The following is a 14,720-nucleotide window of genomic DNA, read 5'->3' on the forward strand; positions in this document are numbered from 1 at the left end:
AAAAATTGAAACTAGCCCCTTATTGCCAAATACAATGGAGGAAAAAAAAATCTTACAGATCCCTATTTTTTTCTTATAGTATTCTTTAGTTTAAAAACAAATTTAAAAATAATCATTGTTGTACACCTGAAACTAATGTAACATTGTGTGCCAATTATACTTCAGTTTAAAAAAACAATTTATAAGAATTTTAGGAAGCTAGATCTATAAGAATAGTTTTAGGGTTATTTAGAATAAATCCCCTATCTAAAAGAAAGAGAGAAAGAAAAGATGATCAGAACAAAGAAGTTATAATATGGCCAAATTTAATACATTAATTGTGTGCCCAATTAATCGACTAAGAAAATATTTTGTCATTATATGCATAGAAATGATCTAATGGAATATTTAGGACATAATGAGAATCAATCACTCTTACACTCAAATCTCAGAAAAATTACATTTGCCGTAATAACTATGTACATATACATATCTAATTTAGAGATCTGTAATCATAGTTCAATATTATACATATTATATATGTATGTGAACATAAAATATTGTTGTGAATAAGCACTTATAGGCATATTTATCAAGAAAGTGACCCTATAACGGAAGTTTTAAGAGATTGTCAAAAAAAGTTTAAGATTATCAATAACAAAGATGACTCCCTAAATTAAGCTAAGTGAAAAAAGCCAATCTAAAAAGAGTTTATACTATATTGTTCCATTTCTAGAAAGCTCTAGAAAAATGCAGGCAAGCCTGGTGGAGGAGCACAGAAAAGTGGGAAAAGAAAGGATTGCGAAGAACATGAGGGAACTTTCGGTGGTCATCCATATATTTACTATCTTGATGGTAGTGATGGTTTCATGGGTGTGTGAGTATGTCAAAATATATCAAACTGTACATTTAAGATATTAATGCACTTAATTTTCTCTCAATTACATCTTGATAAAACTGTTGTTTAAAAATTTGGGATTCAGTTAAATTAAATAGATTTATTTAGTCTGGGGATATAAGTATTCTATAAAATAAATAAAATATAAAATAGATTATTCATGAAATATATTTCCAAGAAAATATTTATTTGATTAAGAACCTTAACTTTTTTCAGGAAGAATTTTAGATTGAACTCGTGTTTCTTGAAACATCCTTACATATTATAGCAGTAAAGAGGGATGGAGTGTTCTAATTTTTTAAGTGTGGATAAAGTTTGTAATTCCCATAGCAACTATAGTCCTGAAAAACTGAAAAACCATATATAAATGTTTAAGTGTAAAACCCATTTTAACTGCATTAATATGTTTACTGTTATCAATAATGGAAAGACTATAATACAGAAAGTTATGGAAAAATTATAATGCAGAAAGTTATAGAATATATGTGAAATTTGAGAAGAAGTATAAGAGCATTAGCCAAGGTAAGATCAAAGAAACAGTATTATCCATATTTATATAACAGATTAAGGCTAAAATAAGGCTGAGGAAGAAGAACAGAATTTATATGGCATCAAAGGAAGCTGAAAGGCATTTGCTTGTTCGTCTTTCATTCTCTCATGTTCCATATTAAAGTCCAACAACCCTGTAAAAATTCTTCCCTTATTTCCTAAAGCAAAAGTGATCACTTTTCAGAGAATGTCTGCAATTTTTCATCTGTTCATCATATAAGATACTTATCACATTCTATGAAGTTATACCTGTCCTTCATCCTATTAGTACATTCAGAGGGCAACCAAGTGCCATTCGTCCTTTTGTGCCTACACTATACTGTGAAATAATAAATACATTTGACCAGAAACAACTATGCATCATTATAAAAGTTATTAGTTACCACAAATAAACTTTTTAGAATGAGCAGCATGCCAGGTGGTACACTCTGTGCTTTGACAATTAAGGCCATGATATATTCTCACTCATAGCTCATATACTTGTTTATGCATTTCTGTTTTACATTGAAATGCACTTACTTATTTGATATCTTAATTTCAAGGAATATTACTGTGCTTTATAGGATTAATTAAAGTACAGTATAATTATATACTCCATATATATACAATTTGCAAAAACTTACTGAAAAACAAATATCAAATTGTTGTCCACTTTAATTTATTCATAATATATAGAAAAAGCACATTATTTTCTTTTTTCCTTTGATACTAGGCTTATGTTGTTATTGGACTTTTCACCATTTTCCCTTTCATTTGCATGCCTTTTAATTTTTTTCAGTGTGGTATTTGAATGTACTTTAATGACCCCAATGTAATTTCTAGAAAACCTGAGGAAAAAGTCTCTTAAGGTATATATTTTTAAGCATTTTCATTCTCTCAAACCTGAATCAATGTTGTGATCTGAAAAAAGAAAAGAATATTCTATGAGACTTACTGGAGTTCTTTTCTGTCTCTCTGCGGGTCCTATAGGGACTCAGACCAGGCGAGGAAATTTGTGTTGGCTGACAACTTCTGGTTCTCACTAGAGGTCGCAGGATGTCAAAAAACTGACCAGCAAACAAGAACACAGTTGCCAAAGGTAGTCTCCACAAAAAGGAGACTTTGTACAGTCCAGGCAATGCCTCAGACAGTGAGCCAATTAGAACACCAGACTTGAAAACACATTAAGGCTAATTAGTGTCCACCTCCTGCGCTGTTTCTGTCTTTGAAACTAAGAGCTTCAATGCTATGTGGCCTTTAAAGACCTAGAAGAATTGGATCTGAAGGATTGATAAACATTCCCCAGAGTAAATTCTTCAATATAGTTCAGGTTAGCTGATGATCAGGGTTATTAGTCTTCTTTCTCTCATTTGCGAAGTGGTAGACATATTTATTTAGTATCACAATGAATATTATATATTCAACTTTTATAAAAATCATTATTTCTTTAAAAGTTTTAGTTAATCACATTGCTGGAAAAAGAGGTATTACTGTCCTGTCTCTTTCTTAGCACATATTAGTAGGTTTTACATTCAAATATATTTCTATGGTAATTTCGATTTTTAGGTTTTATTATAACAGCACTTTCAATATTCAACTTCTGATATGGATTTCATACTTTGATTTGCCTGCCCATCATAGTAACTAGAACTTTAACCAATCAAAATAATGTTTAAAATATATCCAAAAATCTCTCACAATTGTGGTACAAAAGTACCAATTATAAATCCTCAGGAGAACTTTTAAATGGAACAAGCATTCTGAAAACTTATCCTGAAATGAGTGACATAGTTAAAGGATTAGTCTTATGGAAAAATATGACAATTGGGGAAAAAAACAGTTTTCATCCTTGAGGGAAATTCAAAAGCCACAGGAAATCTTACAGATCAAAAAAAGTTGTCATCACTTCAGCCTATAGTATTTGATGTGTGAGAGAAGAAACAACCAATTCTGCAATAAAATAAGTTCTCTTGAGCTAAATTAAAATTTATCATCACATTATTCACTTTGATGTTTATTATTTGAGGAAATTATTAACAATAACTCAGATACTGAGCTCAAAGTGGTAAATATTAATTTAGTTAGGAGCAAGTAAGTTTTGAGGATGTGAAGAACACAAGTTAGTAACTGGTCCTACTCTGATGTTTTTTGTATAGTTAATATTACTAGCTGGCACTTACTCTGTTTTTATGAAGAGCTTCTTGTTTCACGATAATTTTATTTATTCTTTGGGAGAATGGCGTGTGAACTGTGGCATTTATATGGTGGGTTATTATAATAAAAATGGCTAATAAAAAGTCCTACTACATATTGAATTAATTGCTCTACTAATTGCTTTCCTGTTTCACCAGTAATTAAAAGCAAACCGCTTTAGGTTTTTGCATGTGGTCTGATGATTTCAAAAGCGTAAGTCATAAACTTTGCACTTATTTTTAAAGCCAAACACATGACAATTTCCATTTCTCACAGCAACTGTCATTATAGAGCAAGAAAACAAAGGAGAACCAACTCATTTTTATAGGTTATCTAGAAATGTTTATATCTTTTGTTATTCTCTTTTGAAATTACTACAGCATTTTATTTTGAAAGGGGGCTGTCTTTAGAAATTGGTCTAGCAATATGATTTAATTACTTTCTGTGTCAGTGTTGGGACCCATATGAAGGAGCAGACTTTTTTCAGTCTTTCTGAAGAACAGAGAAAAAGGATAGCAGCCCAGTCCATCGCTCTTACAACCAGAACACTTAATAGTGAGGAGTGTGATACCAAGCAGAGACTTACGGATGAACTGTGACCTCCTCTCACAGATGGTGGTGTTTTTAGAGGAGTGGTAATAATTTGGAAAGGACTGGGTATAACCTCCTATCGAATACATGCTAACTAAAGTAGAAAACGGAGGAAATTATCCGGAAATGTCAGCACTTTCCCTCTAGCAAAAAATTAAAGCACCACACCCATTTTCCTCTGAAATAGCTAGATAATTGAGGATGAGGGGTGCTTTCAAAACCTTGTCTAAGTAATTAGCTTTTGATAACCCAGCTCTCCTGTGTACCCTGGCAAAAGCCATGTGGATATTCTAGGGCTCTACTGACCTGTGAGACAATCGGAATCCACTGTTCAGACAGTTGATATCCCTGCCTTCTGTTGACGGGATTTTTTTTTTTTTTTTCTTTTGGGTGTCAGACACAGAGTAAATCTGAATGAAAACTTTCCCCAGGAAGCGAGGAAGAGAAATAACATGAAGGAGACTGTCTCCTCTGAATCCTGAGGGGACGCTGTCCCCATGGCAGCGTCTCAGGATTTTTAGAGTTGGTGTTGCTAGCCTTGAACAAATCGTGTTCACCTATTTTAGGGACCATTTGTTCATGTTGTGAAAGTGCTGTGAAGATGGAAAGCAGTACATATATAAATAAACACATCTCAGATGCTTCGTATTGATTGGAAGTTGGTTTTACAGGGCAAAACTCCTGCTGTCGTGGTTGGAAAAGTGACCCAAAGTGAGTTATAATGTCTAAAGATGGAGGCCCAGGTCATTAATTATTGCCACCTGAAAGCTCAGGGCAGCTTACGGAATAAATCTGTCCTGGCCGTGAAACCAGACCCAGAACATAATGGAGAGTTTAGAAATACAGAAAAACTAGTGTGCAAGTGCAGCTGCCTATGATGAACAGAGTTAAATAAGTTATAAAATAACCTGGTGATTTTACAATGCATCATAAAAACTGAAGTCATTCACATTGTAAATATATACCAACCAATTACCCAACAACTTTTTCTAGAGCCTGGTAGACAATGTCCACTTTTTCAGGTTGACTCAGTTTGGCATATTGTGTTCTTATTTGCTAATTATAGGAAGGGATTTGCTTTGATAAATCTGGGGCTGCTAGAAATTTATTTTAAGAAGGTAAATTAAGAGTTATGGGGTATTACTGCTGTTTGGACATTCAGCTGTAGGGAATGGAAAGGAGAGATGAAATCCTGAACTAAACAAGTCCTGTTATGAGGAAAGGCATTCTCCTCTTTTGGTCTCCCTTCAGATTCTCTTTTTACCTGTGATGGGAAATCTTGTTTTCCCCAGCCATTCTGTAAATGTTTTCTGAGTCTCTGATCTGATTATTGTGGCTCTCATGGATAGTTGTTAGTTGTGGGTAGGAGAAGATGTGAGAACTTCCTCACCCCTGAGCTGCTGTCAAATGCCAGGTTCCATGCTAAGTGATTTATGTACTTGATCTGTTTGCATTGCAAGATGACCGGATGACGTAAGCATTTTATTTTAAAGGTAAGAAAAATTGAGCTGATACAGAATAAGAGTCTGAAGACATCTATTAATCGAGGAAGAGCAAGGATTCAGAGACATTTTCTGATTCCAAATGCTGCATTTATATTAAATATATAGATTTTTCTAATTAATCTTCGTTCTTATTCTAGTATTGAATACTTCCAGTGATGGAATATTAGAATATTACTTAGATTCTTGAAATAAACTCAGGTCTAGTTTTGTCTTTTAAAAAATTATCTTGCACTCACACATTGTCAAATACGTATCTTCTGGGGTTCATGCACACAAAATATAGGGCGTCTGTCATGGAAAGGTGCATGGAAAAGACGTGGCCTCGACTTCTCATGACTCGAATGCAGGCAGAGTAGAGACGTCTAGAATGTGATCTGGGGAATCAAGAGGGATACAATGCAAAATGAGGCTTGGAGAAAGGCTGGGGGCTTTAGCTGGGACAAGAGGCTCTTGACTACTGTTACACATGCGGTTCTCACTGCCCATCACTGGTCAGCAGGATTAGCAGGATGATCCCCAAACGGCAGACGGCTGAGGGAGCCAGTGGAGGATCAGAGGTTATGAGGTGACAGGAGTGTGTTCATGGATGACGCGCTCATTCTCTTACCCTTTATCTTTATGATAGCATAAGATCGGAAGAACGTTGGCAAGTGATTGACTTGGATAAAGGTCCTTATGAAGTTCGGGCATTTCTTTCTCACAAGAAGCTGGTATTGCTTAATTATTTTGTTTTTAAAATTAAGTTATTCTCATTGCATTGGACATATATAGTCTGTCCTATTGAAGCCTTCAGTGCCTATTTTTTAATCTTTGTGGGAAAGAAGAATGCAATGAGGTATATATTTTATTTGATAGGGGAATTGGTAGGTAGGAAAAGTGGGGAGACTTACCTCATGTTCATAATATGAAAATATGAAACTGAGGGGACAGATAATGGCCAGGTGAAGGGCGTTCTAGATGCTGGTCACAGGTGTATATTATTGGGGAATTTATAAGCAACACCAGCAATGTCACCTAGATCTTTACTTCAGTTTGATATGTTTTGAATTAGTGGGATTTTCAAATAAAACTGTCTTAGCTTTATTTAATTTGTACACTGGTGTGTGTGTGTGTGTGTGTGTGTGTGTGTGTGAATTTCTTGCCTGACAGTGGAAAACTCACAGCATACAAATTTTTCCCATAGATCACTAGAAAAATGCCAATTAATAATAATAACCACCATTTAAAGTATGCTTACACCTACCAAAAAGTATGCTGTATGCATAATCTTACTTAATTCTGATTTCAACCCTATGAGGTATTTTATTCTTGTTTCAAAAACCAGGAGAGTAAAGCTAGGGAAGTAATGTGCCAGAGGCAAAACAGCTACTAAATGGCAAAGACTTTTTCTGCTAGTGAAACCTCTGCTCTTAACCAACCTGTCCCTTGCCTCTCTCCAGCCTTGAATGAGTTATGCTACCTTAGAATTATACCATTTAGTTCAAAGTGAAAGACAAGAATGCTCTCTTCAAATAATATATTTACAGGGGCTGGAAATAGTTTGACTTTTAAGAACTCACTTAAGATGATGATAACAGCAAACACATACCAGAAATGCACTACCTACAGAAACTGTAAAGCACACCACATATATTAACTAACTTAATTTTTGTAACAACTCCATGAAATGTTATTACCCTCAAGATTATCCCTGTTTAAGGATGAAGAAAGTGAGGACAGATGAGCTTAAAAAAGTGGGTTCAAAGTTACCATTACCCAGCTAGGAAGCAGAGTGTTGGAATTTTGATTGGGGGATGATTTCGGAGCTCCATACTTTTGTGCCTCCCTAGCTAGGTATTATGGGGAAAACAGTGAGGATTCAGTGCAGGCCTAGAGGTCACACAATTGAATATCTGTTGGCAGGCTCCAGCGTAGCATCCCACCAGGTGAGAAATGAGATGACTTTCTTCTTATTCCATCCCATTCCCTCTGTTTCCCTTTGGCGAGCTGATGCCTGAATGAAGAATGCAATCATTTCCAGATGTCTTTAGGCAATAATACTTGCTTTCTGAACAAACAAGTCCGAGGCTCTTCCTGAGACTTAAACACCAAGTACGAACTTAAACAAGCGAGCTAACTGAAAGTGCTAACGGTAAATACATGCAGCTCCCGGGTCCAAACATAGCCTTTCTGCATTGTGCTCCTGGAAATGAGAATGAGTGATAAGTAAGCAAGAGGGGCAATAGACTGAGGTTTGCTGTGTGGAAGGGGCAAAAAGGTTGTTATCCACAGAGAGCGTGAGGTTTTAAGGGGACTTAGGAATTAAATTAGATCAGTGTTTACCAAACATCGGTTAACATTCATGTGCCACCTTTCTCATTGACTTAATTTCATAAAGCAACTAACTTGTTTTTTTTTAACCTAAGTGGCATGAGAAACATATGCAATTGCAAATTTGTTAATAATTAATTTTAGTAATATATGTATATATAATATACACACATATGTAACTGTTCTTCTTCTTTTTTTTTTTTTTTTAAAGAAGTTTATCGCTATGTTACCTAAAATGATCTCACGTGGTATCTGGAGTTTTACCACACCTTAGGACACTGAAGTAGAGTTAAGAGATGCTACATTGCCTTGCTCAGGGCTGAGAAAGAGAGAGAGAGAGAGACCCTAAGAGGAAAGAAGGTAAGATACAGCATATGTGTACTATAGATGGTCACATACGAATGGGGTGAAAGGGAGAGTTAAAAGGTCAGGAGTGGCTAAAAGCCATAACAACAAAAGGGAGCTCTGTCCCCCACAGTGAGGATATGCAAGAGAAGAATGTAGTACAGCAAACTACCAAGTACCAAGGAATTATGAGAGACTCTTAGTTCAGTGGGCTGTACTCAGACCAGAATCCATTGCAGCAGGAAGGTTCTCTATTATTATTATTATTATTATTTTCATTTCCTGGGGGAGGTGTATGTGTTTTTCTTAACAAACAAAAAAACAAACAAACACTTTCTGTAACACTTTTGTTGTGAAGCAAATACTACCTTCTGTTCACTTTTTCATTCTGTCTCTGACACTATATTTGTTACTTAGGAAACAGAAATAAAGACAGATTTTGATTGAATGTAGTGTCATCCTAATTACCAAGAGTTGGGAGCATCCTGCAAGAGTGACATATGAGATAATGTGATATAAAAATAGTAGAATGTTCAATTAAAAATGTGGAAGTCAGAGACCATTTAGATCCTGAGAATCATCTTCTCATTTAAAAATATTTAACTGAGATGTATGTAACTGAGCTCAGATGAACAGTAGCATTAATACAAATCAGGAGTTTTTTTAAGCTTTGAAGTAATAGTTTGAACCATATGAAATTGTCAGTATTTGCTGTTTTCAATCTGCAGATAAAACAATTTCATAGGAGTCAGTCTCTCTGTACATACTATTGGTTAACAGGTTAATAGTTTCTACTTTAGACAAGGGGGAATGAGACCAAGGGAGAGACAGAAACACATTTTATTCCATTCTCATCTGAATTATCTTTTTTTTTAAACAAGGGCCGTGAGAAGGATATATTCATGTATTACTTGGTTTCATAACAAAAAACAATAACAACTAACTTTTCACAAAATGGCTAGATTAAAAAAAATAGACATTTCTTCTTTCTTTCTTTCTTCCTTTCTTTCTTTCTCTCTTTCTTTCAAAGTGAGGCACTTGGGTGGCTCATTTGTTAAGTGTCTGCTTTAGGCTCAGGTCATGATCCTAGGGTCCTGGGATAGAGCTCCTCATCTGGCTCCCTGCTCGGTAGAGAGTCTACTTCTCACTCTGCCCCTCCCCTTGTTTATCCTCTTGCATGTGTTCTCTTCCTCTCTCAAATAAATCTTTTTTAAGAAATGAAATCTTGCCATTTGCGATGACATGGATGGAACTAGAGGGTATCATGCTTAGTGAAATAAGTCAATCGGAGAAAGACAACTATCATATGATCTCCCTGATATGAGGAAGTGGAGATGCAACATGAGGGGTTAGGGGGATAGGAGAAGAATAAATGACATAAAATGGGATTGGGAGGGAGACAAACCATAAGTGACTCTTAATCTCACAAAACAAACTGAGGGTTCCTGGGGGGAGGAGGGTTGGGAGAGGGGGAGGGTATGTGCTATGGAGAGTGCTGTGAAGTGTGTAAACCTGGCAATTCACAGACCTGTACCCCTGGGGATAAAAATACATTATATGTTAATAAAAAATAAGAAATAAATAAAAAATTAAAAAAAATAAATCTTTTTTTTTTTTAAAGATTCATTTATTTACTTGAGAAAGAATATGAGTGAGAGGGACAGAGGGAGAGGGAGAGAGAAAGGGAAAGAGCATGGGGGAGCAGCAGAGGGGGAGAGAGTGAAAGAGCATGGGGAGAGGGGCAGAGGGAAAGGGAGAGGTGAGGAGAGAGAGGGAGGGAGGGGGGAAGGGGCAGAGGGAGAGGGAGAGAGAAAGGGAGAGATTGCAGGGTATGGGGAAGTGGCAGAGGAAGAGGAAGAGAATCTCAAGCGGACTCCTCCTGAGTGCAGAGTAGACCCAGGCTCCATCTCAGGACCCCAAGGGTCAGATGCTTAACCACTGCGCCATCTAGGCGCCTCCAAAATACACATTTCTAATTCACATTATCCACAGGGTAAGTTTATTTTAATTACTGGGATAGCAGACTAGAGTTACCTATTGCTTCAACTCTCTTGGTGGCTTTATTCCCTGCATTGCTGGGGGTTGATGGGGTCCTGCTGCAGGTGATGAGGCGGTCAGAAGCAGCTGCCAGCTAGAAGTCAAGGTTACTTCAGCACATCTTACTAAAGCAATCAATCATCTCTTTTTATCTTCCTGAGGAGATTGGATTCACATACTGCACACGTTTTTGGCTATGTTCTCACTGAGCCTTCAACTCTTTGCTCATATGCATTTTCTTGTTTTTTGTTTTCTTTAAATTCTTGCAAATTTATGTTTTTTTTAATAGGGCAAAATCTATGGTTAGTTTGCAATCATAGCAACTACAGAAATAAAAGTTAAAGGTAGGTATTTTATTACTGTAGAGTTAGATTTAATAAATATTTTAAAATTATGTAAGTAAATCAGGGATTGAGGCCTAGGATATTGTGGTGTAAATGACTATTCTCCACAGCTATTTTAACCATAAAGAAACATTTCTATATTTTGATTTGAGGTTTTACTATGTCAATCATTCTAAATCTAGAATGTAAATTTATAAAAGCAATGATAAGTTCTGTAAGGAATCCATAATAGGCACCATTATATAAGGAGGCAGATGTCCCTATATGTTACTTTTTTTTTTTTCCAGGAAAAATGAATGAACATACTAATTCCTACAAAATCAATGATGCTTAGAAAATCACCAGGTACAAAGTCTTGCAAACTTACCCTTGGTAAAATAGTCTAAGGAGATATTTGCAGTCCTTTGGATTAATAAGGGACATTTTTAAGGTTTGGGGATAGTAAGTAGGACGGTTTCAGCAGCTCAAGAGCAAGACTCTTCTAAAGGTAAGTTGTATTTTCTGGGCTTTCAGATGGGGTAAGCAGAATACATTCTTGTTTAGCCCTGTACTAGAGCAATACCATTATTAATTATGCAAACCTTTTTTTTTTTTTTTGGATGGGTAAAAGAACTTGAGAATGACTCAGCAAGAGATTTCAAAACCAAATACCTCTACCTACTTATTGAACATGTTCTTTTTCAGATCTGCTCTCTGTTCTGTGACCTGGGGTTAAAAGTTTGAGATCTACAGAAGGGAGGCTCCATTACTGCATCGGCCTCTGAGAAAGGCCCAGTTTTGCCGGGAATATCAAATCAGTTCTACCTAGTCCTCCCTTCCTTTCAGTCTTAGTTTAAGTGGGAAATAGATGGCACTTCTTCAAGTTTAGCCTCCAATTTTTCTTTAACAACCATAAAACCTGGTCAAATCCCCTAAGCTAACTGGGTCTACCTGTCAAAAGTATGTTATGGATGGGAGGGCGATTACTTTCCTATTTTCCTCTAGATGATGCTGTATACTGATGGTTACTTGGAAAAGGGGAACACTTGAATGTTAAATAAAGATGTAAAGGCAACAAGATTTTTTTTACAAGTCCCTGCTAAAGTGACAGTTCAAGATTTAGTTGGAAAAGGCAAGGCTCCCAATCACCAGTCTGGGGGAAGAGAAGTCCTCTCACCTATTTTGGAAACTACTTGCAGATGTGGGGAAACCACTGAATTGCTCACAACAGGGGTTTTGCAGAGATTTCCTCTGATTTTTTTTCCTCCCCAATTTCCCACAACCTGTGTTTGTCTTGCGTCTGCTAGGCTGACATGTGGTTTACCTCGCTGATCCTGCTGCCAGGTTTTACACACTTTCCTCAGAAGTAAAACAACTGAAGGATACTGAGCAACTCCGGGCATGGGCGCCAGAACTGTCACAGAAAATTTGCTTCCCGAGTATTCCTTCCAACTTCCCTTCCTGCGCCCACGTGAGCCATAGCGCCAGCCCATCAGCAAGGTCTTAGCGTTTCCTGCTGCTGCAATCTGTAACTTGATTTTGGATTTTTTTTTTTTTTTTTTTAAATTGCAGGTCTGGGGATCTTACTTCTTAGCAAAACTTTATTGGTTGGGGTACTTTTAAAACAGTCTATTTCCTTAGCCAAGTCACGAAGGCTCAGACACTTTTCCTCCATGCCCGGGCTGCACTAAGGTTAAACCGCAGCAAAGGAAAGAAACACACACCCGCTGTTTATCTGGGGGGGGGGGGGGGGGGGGGGAAGGGGAAGTAAAGGTTTGCAGCTAAGTTATCACGATCCCTCGCGCCACCCCCGGTCTGGCACTCTTGGCTGACACGTACATCATCTATTAAATGCTGTTCGCGGACGCAGATACATAATATATTCATTTTTATCTTTAGTAAAATATAAATGGAATTGTCAGCGCGCTCGTGCCTGTTTGTTTGTATAAGGCTATCAAAAGAAGTCAGAGAGGAGGCTGTGGCCCGGATCCTGACCCTGATTGTATGAATAAGTAAGCAGGATGCAAGTGATTGGGTTAGATGCTGCGAAGATTTTTTTTTTTTTTTTCAAGTTAGGAAGAGGGTAAAAAGACGGGGGGCAGGCAAACGGTGCATCCCCAAATCCTCACACTTTTGCTGTTTTCAGTCAGTTGCTCTGCTGGCTTCTGCAGGCTTCTAAGGTCTCGCGGCGTAGAAATGCCTGCCCCCCACCCCCTTCCTCGGTCTCCCCTTTCAGTTCAGATGTGCTGATGTGCAGACCGGATTCATCTTCCCCGAGCGGCGGCGGCGGCGGCGGGCGCAGGCGGCGGCGGCAGCTCGCGCTCTACCTCCGGGTCCTGGCAGCGGCGGGGGCGCGGCGAGGAAGCCCGAGCTTCGGGGGCAGCTGAGCCGGCGGGGCGCCGCTCGCCCAGCCGCGGCCGCGGGAAGTTCGGCCGCCAGAAGGACGACCTGGCAGGCAGCGAGCGCCCGCTCCGCCAGAGCCGAGTTTGCCCGCTGCTGCCCCTCCCCGTCTCTGGGAGCCGAGCTCCTTACCTGCCCTCCGCCCACCCGCAGGCCCCTAGCCAACTTCTCCCTGCAACTGGGGGGTAACAGGCACTTCTTGCCCTCTCTACTGTCCCGACGGCACCCGTATGTCTCCGGACACCTGAACACCCCAGTGTCGCTGAGGAGCCTCCCGGCAGGGAGGGGAGCACTGGTTCCCTTCGCGCCGCACATCAGCGCGGACAGCGGACGCCTCACCTCCCGGTCCCGTCCCTTCCTTTTCCTCCAGGGGAGGAGGATGGGGCTGGAAACGCTTCCCCCGAGGATGCTCGTGTGGCTGGTGGCCTCGGGGATTGTTTTCTACGGGGAGCTTTGGGTCTGCGCTGGACTCGATTATGACTACACTTTTGATGGGAACGAAGAGGATAAAGCGGAGACGATAGACTACAAGGACCCTTGTAAAGCCGGTAAGTGCCTCTCCGCGTCGGGACTGTGGCGTGCGGGGGGCTGCCGCGCTGGATTTCCGAGGGCTGGCGGTGGGAGCTCACCTGTTTCCTTCTCTCTCTCGCCAGCCCCTCCGTCGCTCCATCCTTGCCCTCCTTCTCCTCCCCACCCCCAAGTGGCAGTCGCCACGGCCCGAGTTGACTGGAGTTCTGTGCTAGTGGGATCGCATGCCAAGCTCCCGGCTCCCAGTTTGGGAAAAATGTCCAGAGTTCGGATTCCCTTCCCCTCCCCCAGCAAAATGGACTAAGCCGTAAACACAGCTGGCTCGCGGTGGGTTTTAAATACCAGCACTCAGCGGGCTATATGCATCTGGAGGGGACTACACCTCCTCTTTGTTCCAGGGTGCGGCTCCCCAATGTTCGCCTGAGACCGAGTTGGTTAGAGTTCCCCAAAAGATGGGCGGGGATGGAATTGCCACCTCGGGACACCTTTGCTCCCTCTTTTGCCAGGGATCTCAAGTGTGGGATCCAGGCGAGAAGGGGATTGTGACGACCTTGGAAACTCTCACGCTAGATGGAGTTCAAATGCTTTTGCCCATTTAAAATAAACCTTAAAAAAAAAAAAAAAGCTCCAAGTTGTTACCCCATCCAAACTTGCGCCTTCCTTCCTGTGTACACCCCCCGGGAACTGCAGTTTGACTTGCACGGCCTGAAGCTCAGCTTCTCCTCGCGCGTCCGGGATCGCCCCGGGACCTTCCCCTCTCCCCCGCGCGTCCAGCGCCTCGGCTGGTCTCCCCTCCCGCTCGGGGCGGTGCTTCCCTCCCGCCGCCTCAGGTCGCAGCCGCACGTGCCGCAGCCGGTGACCACGTGAGCGCAGTGTCCCGGGACTCCGGGGGCTTCCAGGTTCCTGGCCCTGCGGACTTGAGGTTGAGGTGAACCGAATTCATTGTGGACTCACGACTGACTTCGGAAGGAAGGTTACAAGGGTTGTTGAGGCCGACTTCACAGAGTTGTTTGTACGCTAAAGGCACGTTCTGTCCTGTCTCTAGAGGTGTGGACTTTGGCGAAGCAGAGGGGAAGGGGGTGG

General features: G+C 40.0%; 1 protein-coding gene across 2 annotated transcripts in view; it reads left to right on the top strand.

Moving 5' to 3' along the window:
- Positions 1–13,479: 13,479 nt before the first annotated feature.
- Positions 13,480–14,720, top strand: part of TLL1 (tolloid like 1) — a 219,166-nt gene continuing 217,925 nt past the window's right edge. For both annotated transcript variants that reach the window (XM_045998282.1, XM_045998280.1), the window contains exon 1: positions 13,480–13,657. In XM_045998282.1, coding sequence (XP_045854238.1) covers positions 13,489–13,657 — 169 coding nt within the window. In that variant the 5' untranslated portion in view covers positions 13,480–13,488. The remainder of the gene's footprint in view (positions 13,658–14,720) is intronic.

This window comes from Meles meles, chromosome 2 (genome assembly GCF_922984935.1).
Source record: "Meles meles chromosome 2, mMelMel3.1 paternal haplotype, whole genome shotgun sequence".
Lineage (NCBI taxonomy): Eukaryota > Metazoa > Chordata > Mammalia > Carnivora > Mustelidae > Meles > Meles meles.